This window comes from Lissotriton helveticus, chromosome 10 (assembly GCF_964261635.1).
Source record: "Lissotriton helveticus chromosome 10, aLisHel1.1, whole genome shotgun sequence".
Taxonomy (NCBI): domain Eukaryota; kingdom Metazoa; phylum Chordata; class Amphibia; order Caudata; family Salamandridae; genus Lissotriton; species Lissotriton helveticus.
In genome coordinates, this window is record NC_136071.1 from 419,573,386 (window position 1) to 419,598,377 (window position 24,992).

At 43.2% G+C, this 24,992-nt stretch overlaps 1 protein-coding gene across 2 annotated transcripts in view; it reads right to left on the reverse strand.

Moving 5' to 3' along the window:
- The window catches only part of HMOX2 (heme oxygenase 2), a 233,491-nt gene that overhangs the window by 22,578 nt on the left and 185,921 nt on the right, over window positions 1-24,992 (reverse strand). The window contains exon 5 of one of the 2 annotated variants that reach the window (XM_078662904.1): window positions 2,482-2,602. In XM_078662904.1, coding sequence (XP_078519030.1) covers window positions 2,482-2,602 — 121 coding nt within the window. Of the gene's footprint in view, window positions 1-2,477; window positions 2,603-24,992 lie in introns of both variants that reach the window. The other variant, XM_078662903.1, reaches the window with a different exon arrangement.

Genomic DNA, 24,992 nt, shown 5'->3' on the forward strand with positions numbered 1-24,992 from the left:
TCGAGTCATGGTGTTCGCCCAAACACCACAAACAGATAAGATGTGGGTTCGTCGCTGACATTTGCCACGAACAGGAAGTACACGTTTTCAAGCACGAAGGCATCGCACACTGATCCAGACGCGAAGAATCAAAAGAGGCCTGAAAACAGGCCAGAGGAACCGCTTACTCCGGACCCGTCTTTCACGTGGAAAAGAAGTAAACTGACGTCAGCGCGCCGGGAAGGACTTATATGACCTCGCTGACGTCACGCACGTGGACGACATCAGGGCGGGGTCGTGTGGTGCTGTCTCCCGGCGCGCAGAGGTGCTGCTGAAAAAAAAAATCCGGATCCAGTCTGATGCCTGGGGATATTCTAAGTTAAAGAATCTGCGGCTAGATGTCTCCATCAGATAAGAGTGACCATTACTGGTTGGAGAGTTAGGGTTCGGTTAGACTACTTATAAATTTAGATGATCAGGTGGTCTATGCTGTGGTAAGTGTGACAATGGTCAACCTCTGAAGTCGAAGGCCTGATGCTGATGGATAGGGTTGGTCTAGGTAAGTCTAATATGTAGAGATACCTAAGGGACCTATACTCCTTCCACCGCCTCCAAGCTGTCCAGCACCTCACACCGCAGCTGGAACAAAGTATCAGAAAGCCAGTGGACAGACGCCCTCAAAACCTCCCACCCTGACACCGCAACCAACCTAGAACAACCTGTCAAGAACTTCTCCGCCTGGATCACCGATTGTGCCGAAAAAGTCACCTTATTAAGCCCGCCAAAGTCAAGAGACCCACCAAACAAGCCAGTTGGTTCTCCTCGGAACAGAGAACCATGAAATGAAACTGCAAATGATTAGAAAGGAAATGGCACACCAGCAAGCAACCCACAAACCAAGCCATCTTCAAGTCGTCCTTCAACCAATACCACCATTTGCTGAAAGTGACAAAAAGGAGCGCCCTAGCTGACCGCATCATAGCCAGCCCTAACAAAGAACATCTTCAACATCGTCAGAGAGCTCTCGAACCCCTCAGTCATGGGAAACATCTCCCCTTTTCAGAAACTCTGCGAATCCCTGGCAGACCTCTTCCACAGCAAAATCTCCACCAGCTACAAAAAGTTCGAAACCCATCCCACTGCCGTCAATACCCTCAGCCTCCTCACTCCCATGGATGCCAACCATGATGCGATCTCCAACCACATGCTCACCACCTGAGACCAGCTTATCACACAAAAAACCACAGCCATCATGAACTCTGACCACTCAGGAGCATCCACGGAACGCTGTCCCCCACCATATTTTCAGCTTCAGGAGCAAGATGATCAGCAGCGAGCTCACCGTCATCTTTAACTCATATGTAGCCACGGGCTCCTTATACTAAGTATGAAAACACAGATAATTCAAATCCCTTCTCAAAGTTGGGGAACTGTGTTTAAGTCTAGGCAGGGACGCTGAACATCCTGTGATTCTGGGCAAATCACTTGGGGCTACATGTATCAAGATAGCATTTTGCAATTAGCTAATTGTGAATCACAAGGATTCACAATTAGGGAATCGCAAAATGCACTGTATGAAGGTGTATAGTACACCTTTTGCGATTCCTAGGGGGTCGCAAATGACCTACCTCATGAACATTATTGAGGTAGGTCGCAAATTGCGATCCCCAAGGAATCGCAAAAATCACGGGGATCATGAGCAAGCTCAGCAGACCACCATGTCCGAGATTGCTTTTAAATAAAGCAAATTGTTTTTGTAAAGCAGACCATTTTCCTTAATAGATGACAAGATGATTTACTAAACGAAAAATGAAAAGTTTTCTTTTCAGTTTTTAATAGCATGCAGTGGTCCTTGATTACACATCATGTGGAGGTAGGCTCAGGGATATTGGGTATGGCATTAAATGCATTACCGGAAGTTCACCCATTCAGTCACCTCCAAGCCTCTTCATTCCACAGAGCTGCTGGTGGAGGATAGGCATCCAATGAGTCAGGGACCCAGCCTTTGGTAAGGGTGTCCAAAGCGTGTCAAGGGAGCAGAAAAGGACTACCATCGCTAAAGAAATTTTCCCTGAAACGGAGTGGAGGCTTTTGCTGTAAGGGCCCGAAGAAATGAACACAGAGAAGCACTGTAAACACACGTCCGAACCAGATGGTGGAGAGAAAAAAAATCTAGCAAAAGAATCAGTGCCTATGGGCACTGCCAATTAAATGAAAAATCACATAAAACCTCATGGCTTGAAAGACTTTTTCAAACGAAAACAAGTTGCAACCATTCAAGTTCAATATACGATGGCAGGATTATGCAGAGTATGTGTATTTACAACTGCACATGCCACAAACATCCTATTTTTCCACTCATCCTTAATGTAGCACCACCAGTAACTCTTATTTGTTTGATTACTTTCCAAATACTTGCGCTTGGTAAACTGGCATCGGCAAGCAAGAAAAACAAGAAAATGAAAATTGAACAGACAGAGTAGATGATAGTCAGTGACCTACCCTGTTTGGCAGCATAATAGGGACACTTTCGAATATCCCCTTTTCCATCATGGAGTGGAATGCTTCCTTCTTGGGTTTCCTCCAGTAATGTAGGACCAATTTTGTCCAACTCATCGAACACCTGTGGAAGGAACGGAAACAAGTCATAGGTGGAGAAGTGTGGCTCAGTGGTTAGAGGTGGCAGATCCGGAAGCTGAGATTGGCCATGGACCAGGGTTCGATTCCCCACCTCGGCGGGTCTCGGGCTCAAAAATTCCACGGACTCAACAATTCTCACTCCGGTGCCTACTCGACTCACGGGGTCACACTCTGCGACTCTGGGCAATAGCTTGCTTAATCTCCACTACGGCCCCTCGCGGCGGGATGCCTGGCTTTCACCTTGTGGATACCCTGCTGGGGTATCTCACAGGGGAATACCAGGACGGGTTCCCTAAGCAAGCGCCTTGATGCCTTCGGGTGATACGTGCGCTATATAAGTCGCAATACATTTACATTTACATTTACATATGAAGTGGTTGATGTCATTGGGTCTCCTCCAATCTCTCTGTGTTAAACGATTGAACGCATTTGTTTTAATAACTTGGAAGACTGAACATACTTACACCATATAGCCAAAATGCACATTCACATTATGGAAATATATGGAGCAGTGCGCTCCCATCACCATTGCACTTGAATATCGTTGCATTCAGTCCTATCTCCTCAAACTGTATTAGGTAGCTAACCAAGGTGAAGAACTCAAGTTGCTTAATTGTTCCACAGTGGAAAGTATACTGCTTTGATGCGAAATAATGGGGGGCGGGATCAATGATGTAATCGTGAACGTTCTGTAATGTCTAAAATTGAATAAACTTAAGGCCAACTGGGTAAAGGATGTGGAAGATCTGGATGAAGGATTGGCAGGAAGAACTGTCATACTCTCTCGAAGTGGTTATCAGGGCCCTTCTATCATAAAACATTTGTTTGAATGCCTCCATTTGTGCTCCTCCCCACTCAATTTTTCTCCCCTTTCTCAATACCTCTCTTAATGGCTCTGATTTGGAAGCCAAATCTCTGGCAAACTTTGAGTAATATTCTACGAGTCTCAATAAGGAACGCAGTTTGTATTTGTCATCAGGAATCTCAGAATTCACTATGGTACTGACAAGATTAACTTTTGGCCTCACACCTGTCCCAGGAACAAGGTATCCCAAATACTCAACCTCTCTTACTAAAAATATGCATTGCTCTTTCTGCAATGTGAGGCCTGATTCCATCAGTCTAGACAAAACCTCCCTTAAAGTGCCATTGTGAGTAGCAACGCTGTCTCCAAAGACAAAAATGTTGTCCTGGAAAAAGACTACATTGTTGACCCTGGCCAACACACTAGTTAGTGATGAATGGTGTCATTTGCTTAGATTCGGGGTGTAAGCTGACCTGATGATAGGCACCCTTGAGATCGAGTTTGGTAAAATATCCCCCACTATTAAAAATATCAATTCAGTAATGTTCTGTAGGGTAAAGTTGTTTATACCTATGTACTGATTTAGTGACCCATCAGCCTTCATCGTTATCACCACTGGAGATAACCACTGTGTTGACCCATTCGGTCTACAACTTCCCTTCGTATTGCCACTGGGATCTTCCTTGCCAGGTGTCTAACAGGAATAGCATCTTTCTTCAAGACTATTTTATGTTGGTAACCCTTTGCCTGACCCAATTTATTCTGAAATATGGGGTCACATTTATCCAACAGACACAGACCATTCTGAATCCTTGATAACCATGACTTGATCCACAGCACAGGGATTAACTGTGATGTTCAAGTCATACTGGTGCGATCAGTCTGAAATGGGTGGAACTTCACTAGCCACGTACACTATCCCCTGAGTGTGCTGCTCCTTAAACTGAATCTTTGCAGTGATATAGCCTATCACCCCAATACCGGCACCTTGATACTCCTTTAGAATGACATCAGTACTACACAAAGCTCTTTCAGGCCATGTGTTTTCATACAAACAGTTTGGAATAATAGCATAAAGCGAGCCAGAGTCAACCATCGAAGTGACCATTCTCCCATCCACTTTAATGTCAGCTTTGGGGCGTGCTCTTCTTTTTTCATCTTCTTCAGAGTTCGACACACTGCCTTTAGAGTCAACCATGAGCATCCTGTGCTCCACTGCACCCTCCACTTCTGCAAGCGAGGTCACCCTTTTGTTGCTTGCTTTGCACCCGCATGCAAAATGACTCCTTTTTCTACAAGCACGACATTCTCTACCTATGGGATAACAATACTTCAGGTCTCCCATGTCAGCGCTGCTGCCACACCGATAACACTGATGTGTTATATTCGTGCCCTGAACCTTTGGTAAACTGATAGCTTTTGTGGTCCCTTCTTTGTTTAGTGTTGTGCCAGAAACAATCATCATCTTCTTTACCAGGGCCACAAGCTCTGTGTCAATGTCTACTTCCGCTACTTCCACGGTGCTTTTATTATCCAACCCTTGCATATACACTTGTCGGACTCCTTTGCCACTTTAGCTATCTTCATAGCCTCCTTTAAATTGGGATAACTGGCCGCCCAAAGCTGCTCCTGTATCTTCTTGTTTTTACATAGTACTGTGAGTTGGTCTCTGATTAGCTCTATAGTCATTGGCCCAAACCTGCATTTTATCGCTAACCTGGCCACAAAGTCACATACAGACTCATGTGGTTTTTGAGGTCTAGTATAAAATTTGTGGCGCTGCATGACAATGTTTAAGGTTTTTGCAAAACGCCTATGCAAAGGCACTTTTACTTCTTTATACACAACCTCTATTTTGCCTCCATCCTCTTCATGCACATGTGGTATATACTTGAATAAGTGCTGACCTTCCGAGCTTAAACATCCTATTAATAAAGCCACTTTCCTGAGGGCGTTACAGCAAACAAATGATAGACGGAATGCTGACAATGCAAACATTCTCCCCCAGTCAAAAGATCTGGGTTAAATCCATCGTTCTTTTGCCCACTACGCCACCCCATTTTGGACCCAGCCATATGCAAATCAGTCTTGACCCTGTGCCCCATGGGAACAGTCCAGACCGAACTGCAAGGCCAGGTCCTCCCTGCTTGTTTCCGGTCCAGGGAGGACTTGGCTTGGCAGTTCAGGCTAGACTGTTCCCACAAGGAATAGGGTCAAGACTGATTTGCATATGGCTGGGTCCAAACTGGGGTGGTGTGGTGAGCAAAACAATGATGGATTAAACCCAGATCCTTGTGACTGGAGGTGAATGACTGCATTGTCCAGCATTCCGTCCATCAATTGTTTCTTTTGCATATGTTGTCCTAAGTGGGAAGGGTATGCCCAGACAAGGGTCCCGTGCTCACTACATCACTGGATTCAAGCTAGCCTGCTGGAGACTTGGAAATAAACAGCTGATTTGTTTATTGGGCAGAAGAAATCATGTGAATTGCCATGATGATAGAAGTGCCAGCACTGTAGCCTCTGTAGGCATCAAGCAGCCCTGGTTTCAGACGATGCAACAAGAATTACCAACAGTGCACCACAGATGCCACAACATACCAGGAATTGCCACCACTGTGTCAGGGTGCTGCTGTCCGTTTGAAGAAAAAAAAGATTTCCTGGTCTCGACTGAGTATAAATTGCAACGGTAATGTTTTTAACTTGGGTACTCTATCTTTTTAAAATTATTGTAGAATTATTGTATTTTAAGATGACCCAAAGGTTTTTAAAGGATGTGTTGTTGTCTTTGTACTTGTCTTTTTGTACTTTTATGAGTTTAACAAAAATCGAATAAAGTGGATAAAGTGAAGTGTCAGGGTGAACATTCCTCTAAAGTGGAGTACCACTGTGCACGGAATACCCAAAATATTTAAAGAATTATCACTATACTGTAGGACCCCATTATGACATGGATGGGCACTGCTGGGCTATTAATGCTTACATTATGCAAAGAATGACTATCATTCAGGCTCAACATTATGTCAGAGAAAGGCACCATCCATGCATGCCCACAATTTACCTGGTATTACCACACTAATGTCAGAACTATGCATACGATTAACTCTATTATAACATAGATGCCTTAAATATGCCAAGAATTATCACCATTCTGCCAGAGCCAGCATAGATGCCTACTAGTTGTGAAGAAGTACCACCATTATGTGGACGTGCAGACACAGGGGTTAAGGAGAGCTAGGGTTTAAGCAGGGTATTAGTTCAGCTGGACGATCCTGCTTCTCCCCTGGTGGAGGGATTCCCTTTATTTTGGTTTTGTTTTCTACCCATTATAAAAACACCAGAAGGTGGGCTCTTTTACCCCCTATTCATCTTAGTTTCACAGCAACACCACATTCCAGCTCACCAAAGTACTCATCTTCTGAGAGAACAAGTACGTCAATGCATCACTTTGCAGGGTAATGAAGGCAAAACGTGACTAAAGATAAATTAAAATAAAATATAAATATTTATCTGTGGGGTAAAAAATGTAACAGGAAAAAACATGCAAAAGGTAGAGAGAAAAAGGCAATTCACCAAAGTTGAAGCTCGGTGGAGGAGTCTTGTGGGAACTTTTTCAGGAGTCAGAGGGCTGGCAGGGGTACTGGGCTCAGATTGAAACAATCAGAGCCTTTTACCATTGATGTCTTGGGACTTTACCTTACCACTGAGCCCAAACCTCAGCAACAAGTACACCCTCTTAGGCACTTGTTCCTCAGGACAGCGGAGACTAGCAGCCTAAGGCATCCCCAGGGAAGTGGTGTAGGGTTATAGACTCAGATTATAATAAGACAACTAACCTAGGTCAATAAATCTATGTCCAGCTAGCGCATGTTTTTCTTTTTTTAGCAAAAAAATAATTTTCCTAATTTCTCATACAATGGCATATTGTATAGAATATCAGATAGCAACAACTACCACAAATTCTTGAATGAAGAAACAGCGGTTCTAGCGGGGGAGATCCCATTGATACTCTGTGCAAGACAAAATATGGTGTGCGTGGGAGTTCTGCTTGGAATTCTTTGGTAGTCGTTATCTGTGTGACCAACCCAGCTTTAATCGTTGTTGATGCGAGTTCCCCTTTCCTCCCACACCTGTCAAACAAGTTACTTACCTTCGGTAACAATGTATCTGGTAGAGACAGTCTAGCCGCAGATTCCTTAACTTAGAATGTACCCATGCGCCAGTCTGGATCCAGAGATTTTTCAGCAGTACCTATGGGCGCAGGGGGTGGCGTCGCATGGCTCCGCACGGATGTCATCCACGGATATGAGTCAGTGGAGCCATACAAGTTCCTCCTGGCACTCTGACGTCAGTTTTCTACTGTGAAACTTTCCGCACCAGAACGCAGAGCCACTTGTATAACTTGATGTGGGAACAGTGTGCCAAAAAAGATCAAAACATGTGAAACAGCAGAAATGGATTTAAGATAAAATACCCAAGAATGAGATAGAAACAAGGGGGGGGAGAGTAAGCACTCACTCCATACAAAAACCCTACATAAAGGAAAAATGATACCCTCTTAAGAGGAAAACAGTAATGGACATAAATGTACGGCAAATGTCTACATTCCTGCAACAACAGAGAGTGACCTCTAATGCACACTAAATAAGATCTATTGGAAGTATCAGTGAAAAAGAAGCACATAACCAGGGAGACAAACTACAAGGGAGGGGGGATTGATAACAACCCCCACACTGCAGCGTAATCAGGGTGCAAAAATGTGCATGCCCACTTGAATCCACCACCCAAAAACGAGGTTGGTGAAAGTAACAGGTAACAAAGAAAAGAACATCCTGACTTAGTCAAGGGTGTGAAGTATATCAACCCTCACTGAGACAGAGTTCACTGGCAGAAAGACCAGTGGTGTAAGAACCTCTGTACGAAAGGGCCTTGCGGAGCGGGGAGGATCCGTGGACATTAAGGAATCTGCGGCTAGACTGTGTCTCTACTAGATAAATCGTTACCAAAGGTAATTAACTTGTTCATCTGATAGAGACAGCTAGCCGCAGATTTCTAAACTTAGAAATTGATACCCTAGCTATACCCCATAGGAGGAGGGTCTGCGACTGAACCCCACCAAGTTCTACAGGAGAACTAGTTTGTCGATAAGGATTGACCAAAACCGGTGGGAACAGCAAAGAGCAAGCGTGGCTGTCACAAAAAACAACAAGCTCTGTATAAAATATCCTCAATAGAAAAAATCAGTGAAAATACAGTCTATAGAGGGTAGCATTGAATACTTCACCCTTAGGAAAGGGAAGAAGGAAAATCAAATAATCAAAAAAGGGCCATTGCGCAATGGAAAGAAAACCCACAAGCTTCTGGCAAGAAGGACTAGAAGCAGAATTGAATACTGGGTCCTAGGAATCTGCAAAAACCATTTCCCAAAGGAAAATACAACAGCAGAATAGATGCAGAGCAGACACAGAGAGCATCCACAACAGCGGATGCTAATAGAGAGACATATATAGATACAGCTGTCTACTATGTATACAGAAATAAAACCATATATGTATAGATATATATACGTATGCATATATTACCTACTGGCGGTCGCCAGTAGGTAGTTATAGTTAGGACCTAGTTTCTATAGGAAAAGCGTTTTTTTGCTTTCCCAATAACTTTGGTGCTGGTAGACGAATCTTCGCAAAATTTTCAAAACTCATGGGGTGCTCAGGTCAGCTCCTATCTTGAAAGTTTCGGGGTGATTCGGCAAGCGGGGACCGAGATAAAAGGGGGGTACCAAAACGTGTTTTCTCCATGTTAATTCCCATAGGAAACTTTAGACATGGCTACAGCCCGAACTGCTGAACGGAATTACACCAAATTTAGCATAAAGGTAGCCCTTGTTTCAGAAAAAAACTATTTTTCTTAAATGGTGTAAATCCGTTCAGTAGTTGCTGAGAAAATAAAGAAATACAAGTTTCGATATATAGAGGCCCGGATGATCCGCGCACCCTTCCGACCACGAGCTTTATTGTAATTGGCTGTCAACACTCCAAATCAGAACGTGTTGGCAGCCATCTTGTGCCTCGGTAACCAAGGCACAAGAAAAAAGAAAAACAAACGCGAAAAACAAGTAAAGGGGGCAGGGTAGAAACACCCTGACCCCATAGCCTGCTCAGGGGGTCCCACAAGGACCCCCAGGGCCAAAAAAAGCATTGGAAAAAAATAATAAATAAATTGGGGAGATTCGCGCACTCAGCGCAAATTTCGGCCGGAAAAAAAAATAAAAAAAGCGCGGGCTTCTGTGCTTAGTTATTATTTAGCCCCAGCATGTAAAATTGAAATTAAGGGAGCCCAGGCAGGCTCCCGCAGCCCCGGGGACCGCCACCTCCCGGGGCTTTGCTTTTTTTATGTGTGGCCCCCAGCTGCCCCGGCGACCGCCACCCCTGGGGCTTTTTGAAAAAAATAATCATACACCTGTGTGTGTGGGGGCGGTGGCCTCGAACCGCCACACATGCCCCGGGGACCGCCACCTCCCTGGGAAACTAATATTCAAATTTGGGGGTCCGTAACGGACACCCGAGACCACCACCTCCCCGGGGCTGTTCAGACGTTGGGAGGGAGACCGCGCGGCCCCCTCCTGGAGCCCTTGATGGCCCTGGGCAGACAGCCACCCCCCAGGGCCGGCTCCTGCAGTGTCCCGGGGTGCCCACCCCCGGGACACTGCTGTTTGCAATCACAGGGCGGCTCCCGCCCTGTCATTGCAAACTCTGCTTTGCTTCATTGAAGCGAGAGCAGGAAAACCTGCTCTTGCTTCAATGAAGCAAAGCAGGATTGCTTTTCCATAAGGGGACCTGCATGTCAGAAGCTCTACTTATGGCAAAGCAATGCCGGCTCCCGCAGGAGGCGGGGAGCCGGCGGGACCGTGGGGGTATTGGGGCTCCCCGACAGTCCCCAAAAATTAGACCAGGCCCCGGGGGTTGGGGTCCCCGGGGCCATGAGTGGCCCAGTAGGGGGGCCACGTGGCCCCCTCCCCTACAAATTTATTTTTTTTCAAAAGGCAGGCCGGCACCGGGGGATGGGGTACCAGGGGCCATAATTGGCCTGAGGAGGGAAAAAAATAAAAAAGCAATGGCCTAGCCCCGGGGATGGGGTCCCCGGGCCAATAGAGGCCTCAGGAGTAGGGACAAGCAGCACCCCTCAATAAAAAATAAATGTGGCCATGCCCGGGGGCATGGGGTCCCCGGGGCTGGATTAACCACAGAAGGTGGGCCCACACGGCTTCCTTCCCGTTTCTTTTCTTTTTTGTTATAAAGGGGTCTTGCCTTTGGGGATGGGTCCTCAGGGCCCAAAAAAAGCAAAAAGAAGGGGTGCCACACAACCCCCTTTCTAAAAAAAAAGACCGGCATCGTGAGACCCCGCCCCCTCCCAGCAACACGCATTTTAAGTTGGAGAATTAATTCTCCTTCAATACTGGGGATCCCTGGGAGCCAACTAGCCCACCAGGTACCTCCAGTATGCGATGCAGACCTGCGATGCAGAGAGGTGGTCCAGGCCACGTCCCTTTTTACACCTCTCTGCAACGCAGCTCTGTGGCGCCTACTGGAGGTACCTGGTGGCTAGTTGGACCCCAGGGACCCTCAGGATTCAAGGGGACTTAATCCCCCAACTTAAAACTTGCCACAGGCACGTTTGCAGAGTGGTGAAGGGAGGGGCTGGGGCGACATGTGTGCAAACACGCCCTTTGGAGCGTTTTAAGTTAGGGAATTAATTCCCCTTCAAACCTAGGGGTCCCTGGGGGCCAACTAGCCCACCAGGTACCTCCAGTAAGCGCCACAAACCTGCGTTGCAGAGAGGTGGTCCAGGCCACACCCCTTTTTACACCTCTCTGCAATGCAGCTCTGTGGCGCTTACTGGAGGTAGGTACCGGGTAGGCCAGTTGGACCCCAGGGACCCTCAGCATTCAAGTGGACTTTATCCCCCAACTTCAAACGTGCCACAGGGCGCGTTTGCACAGTGGTGAAGAGAGGGGGCGGGGTCTGAGGTGATGTGTGTGCAAACACGCCCTGTGGCGCATTTTAAGTTGGGGAATTAATTCCCCTTCAATCCTGAGGGCCAACTAGCCCACCAGGTACCTCCAGTAAGTGCCACAGGCCTGCGTTGCAGAGAGGTGGTCCAGACCACGCCCCTTTTTACATCTCTCTGCAACGCAGCTCTGTGGGGCTTACTGGAGGTACCTCGTGGGCTAGTTGGACCCCAGGGACCCTCAGGATTTAAGGGGACTTTATCCTCCAACTTTTATTCATCATGTTTATAATGCAAATTTTTTATGACTTAAGCAGATGACCAAATGACATCACAATAGGTTTTCATCCATCCTGGAACCCATTTTGATCTGGGTTTCCTTCCTCTCATTAGCTCAAAAGAAGAGAATTTTGTAGCATCAGAAGTGGAGACTCTATAGGACCAAAGAGTTTTAAACACTTATCATATTATCAGAAGTAAATTGTACCCCATTGTCACAGATGATCATAGTGGGAGTATCTTCATTTAGAAAAACTTCATAAACAAACGTTATTACCGTGTTAGTGTCTAAATTCTTTATGATTTTGATAACAGGCCATTTAGAGAACACATCCATCATGGAGATTACAGATTTCCCTGAGCTACTAACAGGCCCCATAATGTCCACTGCCACATTCTGCCAGGGATATTCTGGACACATAAAATCACTCATAGGTGGTTTTAATGTTTTAAGAGATTTATCAGCAGAAGTACATAACTTGCACTGTCTAACCGATCTTTCAACTTCGATGTCTATACCTGGCCACCAAAATGTACTTTTAACAATGGATTTGGTTCTATAAATTCCTAGATGGCCTTCATGACACAAGGAAATTATCTTATCCCGAAGCATAAAAGGTGCAACCAATTTATCACCTCTAAGAAGATTACCATCTAAACAAACCAATTCGTTCCTGACCTCCCAAAATGCTTTTTGTTCTTTCAATTCAACTTTACGTGGCCATTCAACATTTACAAACTCCATAATTTTCTTCAAATTATCATCTTTTTCTAAAGCTTCGTCCCATTCAGACCTATGAATCGAATCAATACCATGGTCCCATAACCAAGCGACCTGAACATCTTCCATAAGATCATCCTGATTTTCAATCAACTGGGTCGAAAATCTTAAAATAAAACCTGCAATGGCATTATCCTTACCCGGAATATAAACAACTTTATAGATGTAATCTAAAAGTCTCAGATATTCTTGCTAACCTTGCAGAAACGTTGATCATACCCACATTGGATAGAACTTTAACCAAAGGCTTGTGATCACACTTAATGATAACATCCTTGCCCTAAACATAAGTTCTAAAATGTTCCAAAGACCAGGCACAAGCAACAGCTTCACGTTCTATGACTGCATATTTGCACTCAGCAGATGATAATGATCTTGAAGCATATGCTACAATAAATTCCTTACCATTCTCAAGTTGAGAAAAAACAGCTCTTGTACCAGCGGCACTGACATCCGTAGTAATGATATTCTTGCCAAAAGGATCAAAACCTTGGAGAGCAGGAGCTTGAGCAATAGCAGTTTTAATGTCTTCAAATTCCTTCTTACAAGAATTGCACCACACAAACTCTGTTTTAGCTTTTAGAAGTTGTCTAATGTGGAAAGTTCTACAAGAACTTTTTTTTAAATGAATTTAGAAAAAAACTTCACCATACCAAGAAATGATTTAACATCATCTTTACTTTTGGGGTCTGGTGCATCAGTTATAGAGGAGACTAGCTTAGCTTTGGAACGTATACCTACAGCACTGATTTCATGTCCCAAATAGTTTACACTAGAAGCAGCAAACTTGCATTTAGAGTATTCAACAGTTAATCCAAATTTATTTAGTAAGGAGAGTACTTCCATAAGTTTAGATCTGTGGTCATCATTGTTCTTCAAAATATATCATCTTTAAATATTAATACATAGTCCAGATGGCCGAAGATGTTATGCATTTGGCACTGAAAGACAGCGGCAGCAGATGCTAGGCCAAAAGGCATTCTAGTATATCTGAAACAACCAATATGAGACACAAAAGCAGTGAAATCCTTACAAGAATCGGATAACTGAATTTGGTGATAGGCCTGGGACAGGTCTATAGTTGAAAAAACTTGCATGTCTCTGGTTTTAGAAAGCATTTCATTAATTTTGGGAAGGGGAAATTGATCAACTTGAATATTACCATTTAAATGGCGTAAATCAATGCAGAGCCTAATTTTACCATTGGCCTTCCAGGCTGCGACCAATAGAGAAATCCATTGAAAACTCTCAATTGGCTCTATGACACCAATCTATTCAATTCAGTAGCTACTTCCTCACTGACTGCAAATGGAATATGCCTTAATTTGTGAATTTTAGAAACTGCATCTGGTTTCAAACAAATGCAATGTTCAAAACCCTCGATTTTGCCAAGAGTCCCCGAAAATACATTTGGAAAATCATTGCGTAGACCAGTGTTTCCCAAACTGTGGTCTGCGGACCCCCAGGGGTCCGTGACACATTCCAAGGGGGTCCGTAGGCAACAGTTTTAAAAGCACAGAAACGTTTCTTGTATAATTAGCAACCTTCCAGCAACAATAAAAGTGTCAAGATAAAGCCAGTGATTAATGTACCTGCCGGAGCGGAGGAGAGTTTTGTTCAGTGGCAGATTTGATAGAACTAATGTAGCACAGAGGGTTAATGTGCCTACTGCAAAGAACGTGTATCATGCATCTTAAAAAGCAGTATTTTATGTGCATAGGTCCGTGGTTACTGCTTTTGTCACAGAAATTCTTTTGTTACTGTGCACTTCAATAAGTGACAATCATAATCTAGCAGAGGGACCTATAAACTGTCATCAAAGAGCTGCTTGCAAAATGCATGGTCCCAGTTATTAACTTATATTTTTTCCGAGTTATTCATTATCCTGATGCTGCTAAAAAGATTTATTTGGGTGGAAATGCATTTTTAATGTTAAAGTCAGTGCTAGCCACTGTGTTATGTTCTGAATCCTGAGTTTGTGCTTTTCCAGACCAAGCACTCTTTAAACATTTTATATACACACTGATTTACATGTATGATTCAATGTCTCTATATGTGTGAGATGTAAAGTGCTCTGACATCCTACAATGGTATGAGAGATGCTATAAAACAAATGAAATACATGTGACAGAGGGGCTATTACTTCAATATAAAATACTAAGTGCCAGATGTACGATCTGTTTTTATATGCCCGAATGGGTTTGCAAACCCATTTATGCATGCAAAAACCTATTGAGCCATGTACATAGCCTATTTCGCGAGGCGCAATTTGTTTGAGACTCGCTAAATAGGTTTTGCAACTTGCTATTTGGAAGGGGCATTCCCTTCCAAATAGGGAGTCTCAAAACCATGTAAAATGTTTTGCGGTCGCAAAACAGTCGCAATTACCACCTACTTCAAGTAGATGGTAATGCATTCGCAAATGGTAAGGGGCCCCGAGGGGACCCCTCCCCCTTTGCAAATGTATGCAAAAGAATTTTTTAAGGGCAGGCAGTGGTCCCAGGGACCTCTGCCTGCCCTTAGAAAATGAAACGAAAAAGTTTCATTTTATTTTTTATTTTAAATGCATGGTAAACAGGCTGCATTTTTTTTTAAACTGCTTTATTTAAAAGCAGTCCGAGACATGGTGGCCTGCAGAGCCCAGCAGGCCACCATTCCTGGGAGGGTTGGCATTCCCAATGGGCTCGCAAATGCGAGAGACTCATTAATATTAATGAACCTAGCAATTTGCGACCCCATTGGGAATCCCAAACAGTGTTAAACACACTGTTGTACATTTCATTTAGCGACTCGCAATTTGCCACTCGCAATGTGTCGCCAATTGCGAGGCGCTAAATGAAATGCTCGTACATCTGGCCACAAAATCCTTAGTACTTTGAGTATTTGTTTTGTGTGCACACGTGTGTATTTTTTCGAATTACTGTTTTAATTTTGAAATTTAACTCCTACAAATTGCTTGGGGGTCCCCGGCTTCCAGTGGTGACTCAATGGGGGTCCTCAGGAGTCAAAAGTTTGGGAACCACTGGCGTAGACCCTTCCCTAAAGAATCACCATCTAAAATTAGAACTTGTTCAATCCCATTGGGATCTAAAATGATTTTCAATTTCTTTTGATCTTTCCAACCAAGACAGATGGTCCTTTTTTAGAAACATACATTTTGCAAAGCACACTACTGTGTTTGAATCTGAACAGGAGTTTCCTAAAACCTAAAAGTTCAACTGGATCTCCATTAAAATTCTCTGGGGATATATTCAGAGCCAACAAACTTAACCCAATTTTGTTAATAAATTTATCAACCCAAACAGATTCATTAATAATTGTAAAAGGTGAACCCGAATCCGCAGCAATGTGAATACTTATACCACCCATAAACATAGAGCACATAGGCTTGTTTGACTGTTCGTTGCTATATATGTTCAAAACAACTCTGTTACCAGAATTAGAAGCATTTCAATTATCCTCATCACTGTCATCATCACTAGAATTGAGATCACTTTCTTCAACACACTTGACTCTATTAGATTTCTTATTGTGACATGCTAAAGTGACCTACTTTTCCACAATTGCAGCAACGACTTCTCATTGCTGGACATCTTTTATCGTTGGCTAGGTGGTTTTTACTATCACACCTGAAGCACCAAAATTCTTTTTTATTTGAAGTGTTTTCTTTCCTATTACTATTTTTATTTCTTGAATTGCTCTTTAATCTGTTGGATAAAACACTGGCTACTGTTTCTTAGATGTTGTCTCTTGTTGGGAAACTTCAGAACCTTTGAGTGCTTTCGCACATCTACCAGACAATTCACATTTGTGGGCTACTTCAAGAACATCTTTAAGGGGATTATCTCTGTTGCTCCAGAGTCTATCTTGGATATTAGAGTCATAAGAATGCATAACAATTTGATCTCTAATCAGTTCTTCTTCAATCACGTCAAATCTACAACCAATTGCCAATTTTTGCAGAGCCATAGCATAATCATCAATGGATTCATTTTTTAGTTGTTTTCTTCGGAAAAACTTAAAACATGTAACCCCAATGCATACTTTTGGCGAGAAATAGTTGTCTAAATGTTTAATAGCTTGATTAAACACATTCTCATCCCCTCCTACAGAATCTTTATTTAATTTATTATAAATTCTTAAACCTTCAGGCCCAAGACTATGCATTAAAAGACCTTTTTTCCTATCATTAGATAACTTGTTTGCGTGGTCAATAGTGAAAAGGTAATTAATAAATGATTCCTTCCATTGGATCCAAGGAAGAGGTGGATCACCAGAAATTCCTTTGGAGGGTTGACAGTAATGTTGGTCACAGGAGTTGACATTTTAATAATTAGATGTGAAAGTTGTAATGATGACCAGAAATGCAGGTAAGTTGAAAGGCTTTATTTAAGTATAGCCCCTGACACCAAGGTACGTCTCAACGCTGTCACCGCTGAGTGCAACTGTCAAAGTACAACTGTCAACCTGCCAGCATCAGGTGGAATGTCCTGACGTCACAATGTACTGGCAGGCTGCGCGTGCAGTGAACATAGCGCGCGTGCAATACAAAGAATAATTAATACAAGTTAAAAGAACATAACACATCTCCCTTACTAAAAACAGCAAAAGGATAGTGGTTGCAAGACTGAAGAATACGGTTGAAGAGAGGAACCATAGCTAATCACAAATGAAATCTTGTAACTTAGCTGGAGGTTTGACAACTCTCCCAAATCTGCTCACAGTAGGTTCATCCTCACAACTAACGTCCTGTGACGTAACATCTTCATAAACAGAATCCTCTGAATCAGAATCGCTGTTGGTCATATACCTGAACTCTTCCGATGTCTCCTTGCTCTGCCTACTACTACTGTCTTCCACCCGTGAGGCATCAGAAGTGTTCTCACTCTCAGAAGATACTTCGTTTGTACCTAAAGATACAATGTTGGTACCCACTGGTCGAGACCCTTCGATTTCCTCACGGTCCAGAATCCAATCGTAGTCTTGAGAACATGAAGCCTCATTATTTTCAGGGGTAGATTGAGAACCAACCCTACCTCTCCCCTCCTTGCATAATGATAGAGCAGAAAAATGCCAAGTCTTTCCATCACTCAAAAGAGCAGAATTACAAAACACTTTCTTTACCTCCATAGGTTGAGAGTAGCGATTTCTTTCCTTGCTTGTACATCGAGAATATTTCACACGTACATAGTCACCTGCTTTGATGTCAACTTTCTTACAAGCATGCTTAACGTCATAATATTTCTTACCAATGGTTTGTGACCTTTGTAAATTACCCTTTATCTCGTCTGGAGACCAATTCTCTCTTTTAGGGGTAGCTCAACCTACATTATCCTTTGTAATGGGAGTCCTCCCTCTCAACAGTACGACGGGACTGGTACCTGTAGATACACATGGTGTAACTCTGAATGAGCAAAGATTTTTGATTAGTTGTTTTCTCCATGACATGTCATTCTGATTTGCTACTTGAATAATAACTTTGATCACCCGATTGAACCTTTCAACTGCACCATTTCCTGCAGGATGATAAACAGATGTGGTTTTGTGTTCTATCCCATTTTTCATTAGAAATTCTTTGAATAATTTTGACGTGAACTGTGGACCATTGTCCGACACAATGCAATGTGGAAGGCCCTCTCTACGGAATAGTTTGCGCAAGAAACTTACAACATTCCTGGCTTCTGCTATTTGTACCACTTCAACCTCTGGCCATTTGGAGAAATGGTCTACAAGAACAATAAGATATAACAGTTCTCCTTGTTCTTGAATGGGTCCGCAAATGTCGATACCTAATCTGACCCACGGCATGTTGGGACAAGACAGGGGTTGAAGAGGTGGTCTAATAGTGTGTTTAGACTTGTCAGAGTTTTCACAGGCTGTATAATTCCTGATGCTTCTTTCAATATCCATGTCATAACCCGGCCACCAGTATGATTTCCTGACTCTGCTCTTTGTTTTACCAATACCGAGCTGCCCCTCGTGGCAAATATCAAGGAGTTTGGTGCGTAAACCTTTTGGCGGAACAACCTTTCCATTTCTCAAAATCAAATCATTTTCAATAGACAACTCATCCCTTAGTTCCCAAAATGGTCGCAATTGAGCAGGTATTTTCTTCTTATCAGGCCAATCTGCTCTAATGTACTTCTTTACCCCAAGTAGGACATCATCCTTTTCCATATTTTTTGACCACTCTGCACTAGAGATACATGGCATTTCTTCTACAACATTAGCTATGCAGAATGTATCAATGTCTGAAGCCTGATCTTCATCGTTAGGCAGGGGTAAACGGCTTAGACAGTCCGCCACTTTGTTTTTAACACCAGGAAGATATTCAACTTCGTAGTTATATTCTAACAATTTCATTGAAATTCGTGACAAACGGGGGGAAGCAACTTGAAGTCCCTTGGTAGAAAGTACTTTTACTAAGGGTTTGTGATCACTTCTAAGGGTGATTTTATAACCCCAAATGTACTGTCTGAAATGGTTCAAACTTCATGCACAAGCTAGAGCCTCCCTTTCAATCACAGAATACCTTTCTTCTGTGGGAGTGATTGAACGTGAAGCAAAAGCAATGGTAACTTCTTTTCCTTCTCCATTGACCTGTGAGAGTACAGCTCCCAATCCCTTATTGCTAGCATCTGTGGTCACTATGCTTCTGAAGGAGGGGTTAAACCCTTGGAGGGGTGGGGCATCACAAATTTCCTCCTTTATTTTTTTAAATGCTTCTTCACAAGTAGCATTCCACTCAAATGTATTCTTCTGTTTTATGAGCTCCCTTAAATGTAAGGTTTTTGAAGAAAAGTTCTTTACAAATTTGGCATAGAACTCAGAGAGGCCTAAGAATGCTCTGACCTCCTCTTTATTTTTGGGTGAGGGGGCTTCCCTTTTAGCCGAAAGCAGCTCTTTTTTAGGCTTTATACCATTACCATCAATTTCATGCCCCAAATAGGTGAAACTATTTGCAGCAAATTTGCATTTACGCAGATCCGCTGTAAGCCCATGATGTTCTAGCAATCCAAGGACTCTGTTAAGTTTGGAATCGTGTTCACCTCTGCTTTTGCCTGTTACCATGATGTAATCTTGGAAAATCAAAAGATTTTTTTCCCTTTTGAAGAGTTCACTCATCAACCTCTGGAACATGGCCGCAGCAGAGGCCAGACCAAAAGGTACTCTTTTAAACCTGAAACACCCCAGGGGAGTTACAAATGTAGTAAGGCTCCTGCTTTTGGGAGGTAAAGCCACCTGGTGGTATGCAGAACTTAGATCAATGGTTGAAAACCATTTTGCGCCATTAGTAAGGGACAGCATCTCACTAATCTTTGGCAAAGGGAATTGATCCACCAGAATGTTTTTATTAAGATCGCGAAGATCAATACATAGACGGAGCTTGCCGTTAGGCTTCTTTGCGATAACCAAAGGTGAAACCCACTCTGCTGATTCAACCGGCTCAGTGATGCCCTCCCTCTGTAATTTCTTTAGTTCATCTTCCACCTCACCTATGATGGAAAACGGTATGTTCCTAGACTTGTGTATACATGGCACAGCATCTCTTTTAAGTTTTATTTCATGTACAAAACCTTTAAGTTTCCCAATGTTCTCTGAAAATACCTTAGGATACCTCTTCTTGAAGAAATATTACATTCTTCCTCTGTTTGTAAAATGAGGACGGCATCCGGACTATTAGGATCCAGAATTATTCCTAATTCCCCTTGGTCCATCCACCCTAACATGGATGGACCCACCTTTGAAACATACAGTTTGCCAACTGTTTGACGGGATTTAAATAGGAACTGCAGTTCCCTAAAGCCTAACATTTCAATAGGTTCATAATTAAATGACTTTGGGAAAATATCTGGGTTCTTTAACTTCTTGCCAATGACTGGAACAAATTTTTCTAACCATACTTCTTCATTTACAATAGTCCATGGCGAACCTGAATCAGCAACAATAGATATGTCCACCCCGCCAATGTTCATGTCACATATAGGTTTCTTTTTTTTGTTATCACCATCTATGACATTCAACACAAATAAGTTCATATCATCTTCATCTGAAGATGTAAATTCTTCTTCTGCATCATAAATCACTGCTTTCACATTTCTTTCTCCTTTTAGTTTCTTGGGGCACATTGCACTGAAATGTCCTACCATACCACAATTCGAACATTTTTGTCTTACCGCTGGACACGATGTATCATTAGCCAAATGGTATCTACTGCCACATCTATAACATTTTCTGTTCTCTGAAAGCTTAGTTTTATGGCTATAACCTTTTTTCTGTGCGTAATCGGAATTGGGCTTACTATTAGCTTTTCTAGAACTAATGACTTTAGCCACCATAGATTTGTCCTCAGTAGAGGTTTTTTCTTCCTGTAACACAGCTTTGGCACCTCTTCCAGTCAATTCAGTACATTTAACTATTTCCACTACTTCTTCTAATGGTAATTCACCCTTTGCCCATAGTTTCTCCTGGACATGTTTATTTGAGGATCTCATAACCTGGTCACGAACCAGTTCATCATGTAAAGCCCCAAATCTACAAGTTGGTGCTAAATTTTTCAACGCAGCAACGTAATCTTCAACAGACTCTTCAGGTGCTTGTCTACGTTGAAAAAATTTGAATCTATTGACAGAAATTGAAATAGTAGGTTTGAAATACATTGTCAAATCTTCTAATGCATTAGTATATACATCACCTGGCCTAGTTTTTTTATTTATACGGTTGTAAATTTTCATTGCCTTTGCACCTAAACAATGAAGCAGAATGTTCTTTCCCTTCTCAGGGGTCAAATCTTCTTCCCCCTCAAAAGTGGATAAATAGTTCTCAAAATACTCCCTCCACTCTTCCCATTTAAGTGCATCATCACCTGTAGAGGGTATGAAAGGTAAGGGTGGAGATAAATTCCACACATTACCCGAAGCCATAGCTAATTTCTTTTCATATAACTAATTAGCACTAATTTAGGAGTAACATTTTTTTTAATCTATTTATATTATATCCAACAACAAGACGACGCAGTTTATACATTTTCTTTTTAGTTTATATCCTTGAAGTTGTAGTCATCCAAACTCTTTCACTGTTCCACACCTAGAAAAAACTGGAAGTGTTTAAGAAAAGTACTTCAAAATTCTTCCAAAAACAGTCTTAAAATGGTGTGCGTGTCACCGCAGAAAGCAACACGCAATTTCGGAAAAGTTCACTTACTCGTGTTTTAATGTTGCTATGGAAACATCTAGTAGCGTTAGCAACAGACGCTTTTATAATGTGGATAGGTGTGCGTACACCGCAAAGTGACAAACACGAAACACTTCTATCGACCCCTTCAAAATGGCCGCCCGACGTCGTTGAACGATGCGTTCCACTGACGTCACTTCGAGACCTGACAGGAAAATCTCCTCCTCAGGATGCGCCGTGTAGACTCATGTGAAGGCAGTAATCACTCCGAAACCTCACGCGAAGTCGCCCCTCCAAAACAACGGCTCACCTCCTGCAAACGCTCCTCCCAGAACACGCCAGGTATTCTTTCGTCACCCAAGCTGAAGGAAAGATCCTCAGACAACCCGGGAACTCCGTCCTCACATGTGTGAAACTTCTTCAGTAAGTGGACGATGGAGCAAGGACGAACAACTCCGCTAGCACGGCCCAGACACCAGGAACCATACAGTGCCGACCAACAACGGAAACCTTGAACAATCAGTCCTCCTCTTTTAAAACTTCCCGCACTCGCACCAGAAGAGTGAATGATTTTAAACCCTGACAGCGCGCAGGGCTAATGTCAGCAACTGAACACATCAGACTCACCCGTTAGAACGGCGAACTGAGAGAGGTCCAGAACGCTGACTCCAGGACTGTTCAATAGATGAACACGAACACCACAAAACTGTAGTGAAGATCCGCCACTTCAACAATCCACGCAATGCCTGCGTGGTGGAACAGCAGCGATCCTGGTGATTCCGCTTCTCACCGTTTTTCAAGCAGAACTCAGATAAGATGGTAACTCGTTGCCAAGTGAGACGTACCAAAAACAGAATTGTAAGGCTGCCGGTGGGTTCTTCGTGGTGTCAGGATCCCCGTCTCGTCGCCAACTTGTAATGATGACCAGAAATGCAGGTAAGTTGAAAGGCTTTATTTAAGTATAGCCCCTGACACCAAGGTACGTCTCAACGCTGTCACCGCTGAGTGCAACTGTCAAAGTACAACTGTCAACCTGCCAGCATCAGGTGGAATGTCCCGACGTCACAATGTACTGGCAGGCTGCGCGTGCAGTGAACATAGCGCGCGTGCAATACAAAGAATAATTAATACAAGTTAAAAGAACATAACAAACGTGAATTATTAACTCAGTAAAAGAATCAATATAAATCTTAAATGCAATGACTGTAATTATTTTAACATTGTATAAAATTATTGCAAAAAGGCTGTGTGAATCAGCATTGTGAAACACACTAGGGGTTGTAATTTCAGTTAATTTAGAATCAGCGATGTGAAACACACAAATACGCTGTGTGCGTCTGCGTGGAAAGTCTCACCTTGGATTGAAGATTAACAAAATCCTTCTTCCAGTTCTCACCCATCACCACACATGAAATATGCAGCTAGTAGCTCGGAGTGGCGAAAGCAGCACTCTTGAAAGATTGACGAATCAGTTGAAACAAGGAATCTGCTAGCTTTCGTCGTGCCAGCAACGTTTGCTTGGGGTGTGATAAAAACGGGCTCCAATCTGCCAGTTTTGTAGAAGAAATCAGATTGGGGAAAAGGTGAAGAAATGGGCCAACCGCGACATAGAAAGCACCACTTGAAGGTGGTATTGGCCAATCAGAATTATTGAGTTAGTAGAGGCAACTAAAGGAAATCAGAAAAATCAAGAAATGCTTCAATTTATTCACGCGTCGGCTCTGTTTCCGTCTGGAGGATCGTCAACAATATACGTGTAGTGAAACACACACATAATTAAGGTATAAATGTAATTTATTCAAGTGCAAATTCCAGACGAAGACGAAGTGACCTCCAGGTTCAAACGCCTCTCTGCATCTGCCCGTAAGCTCCCTCAACCGTCCTGCTACAACGTCTATATTCCAAATCTAAACAAGTCCACTTCGCGTGCCTAAGCGCATGCCACATATCAAATATAAACAAGTTTACATCGCATGCCTAAGCGCATGCCACAACATTCTTCCCGTTCCTCGTGAAGACCAGGAAAGCTTCACGAGGAACGGAACGAAACAATTAAGAAATATGAACCAACACTACAATGACTTTGAACATAATTAAATATCTGGGTGTCCAACTCACAAAAAAGGTCTGGGATTTTCTTTGTGCTAATTATACCTCCCCTAATCGTTAACATTGCTAAAAAATCTCCAGGTCTGGGGCTCCCTGGTGCTCTTGTGGTTTGCTTGAATTAAGGCAATCAAAATGAATATACTCCAGAGACTCCTCTATACTTTTCAAGCACTTCCCATCTGGCTCGACCTACGCTTCTTAACCTCTTCCATGCTAATGACAAGGTGAACTCGTCATGAGGCACACTGGAGCTGTGCTCATGACAAGGTCAACTCGTCATGTATAATGGTATTCTAAGAATGTTAGCGCAGGACGGGAAAAGCCTTAGCAGCCAAGTGGTTAAAATCTAACCACCGAAAACTGATGGCATTCATTTGGAAAGGTGGCACCCGAGGCTCTGTCAGAGACTACTGTTGCAACCGAAGGCAGGGGGAGAACTGGTAGTCCTAAGCATTCCTCTCTACTACGAGGCAGCACAGCAGTAATCAGTGGAGGAGTGGTCTATCATGCTCTCAGAGAAAAATTGGAAGCAGAAATACCATGCTATAGTGCGGAGAGCTTTATGGGACCAGGTATGTTTGGAAAGATAACACAGACCTCCTAATGCAAACTTCAGTTCTCCAGTAGCTGCCACTCTAAAAACATGGGATATGTACACATCAGAGGACTGGTGACCTATCTGTCCCCATTTACCCTTACTCACTTCAATCCCAAGTTTCCATCAGCCCTTGAGGGCAACACTTTCCAAAGGAGGAGGGAGGGAGGTTGCAAAATGATAGCAGACATGTACAACACACTGACGCCACAGACCTTCCTGTAATGTAAGGACACATATGACATCTTTGACACTGAGTGATTGCGCTTCACACAACTCAGACATTGGGTTATCCAACCGCACATTCAAGAAGGGGCCACTAGAACTAAACCCTTTATGAACTACACTGCCCTAAACTAATTGGCATGATGGCCCCCATTTAGGTACTTTACAAACTTTTGCTGGTGCAGGAGACCCCTCAAGAGTGAGGACAAACGGAGACTAGGAACTCAGGCAGCTCAGAAGAGATGGGACAGGCTGCATCTGGAAATACACAGCAGTTGCCATCTACTCCTGGTGGTGGGAAATCCACTATTAAGGATGGTATGGTTGGCGCCACACCCCTATCAGCTACATTGTATGTATCATTATGAATCGCTGAGGTGCTGGAGGGGCTGCGG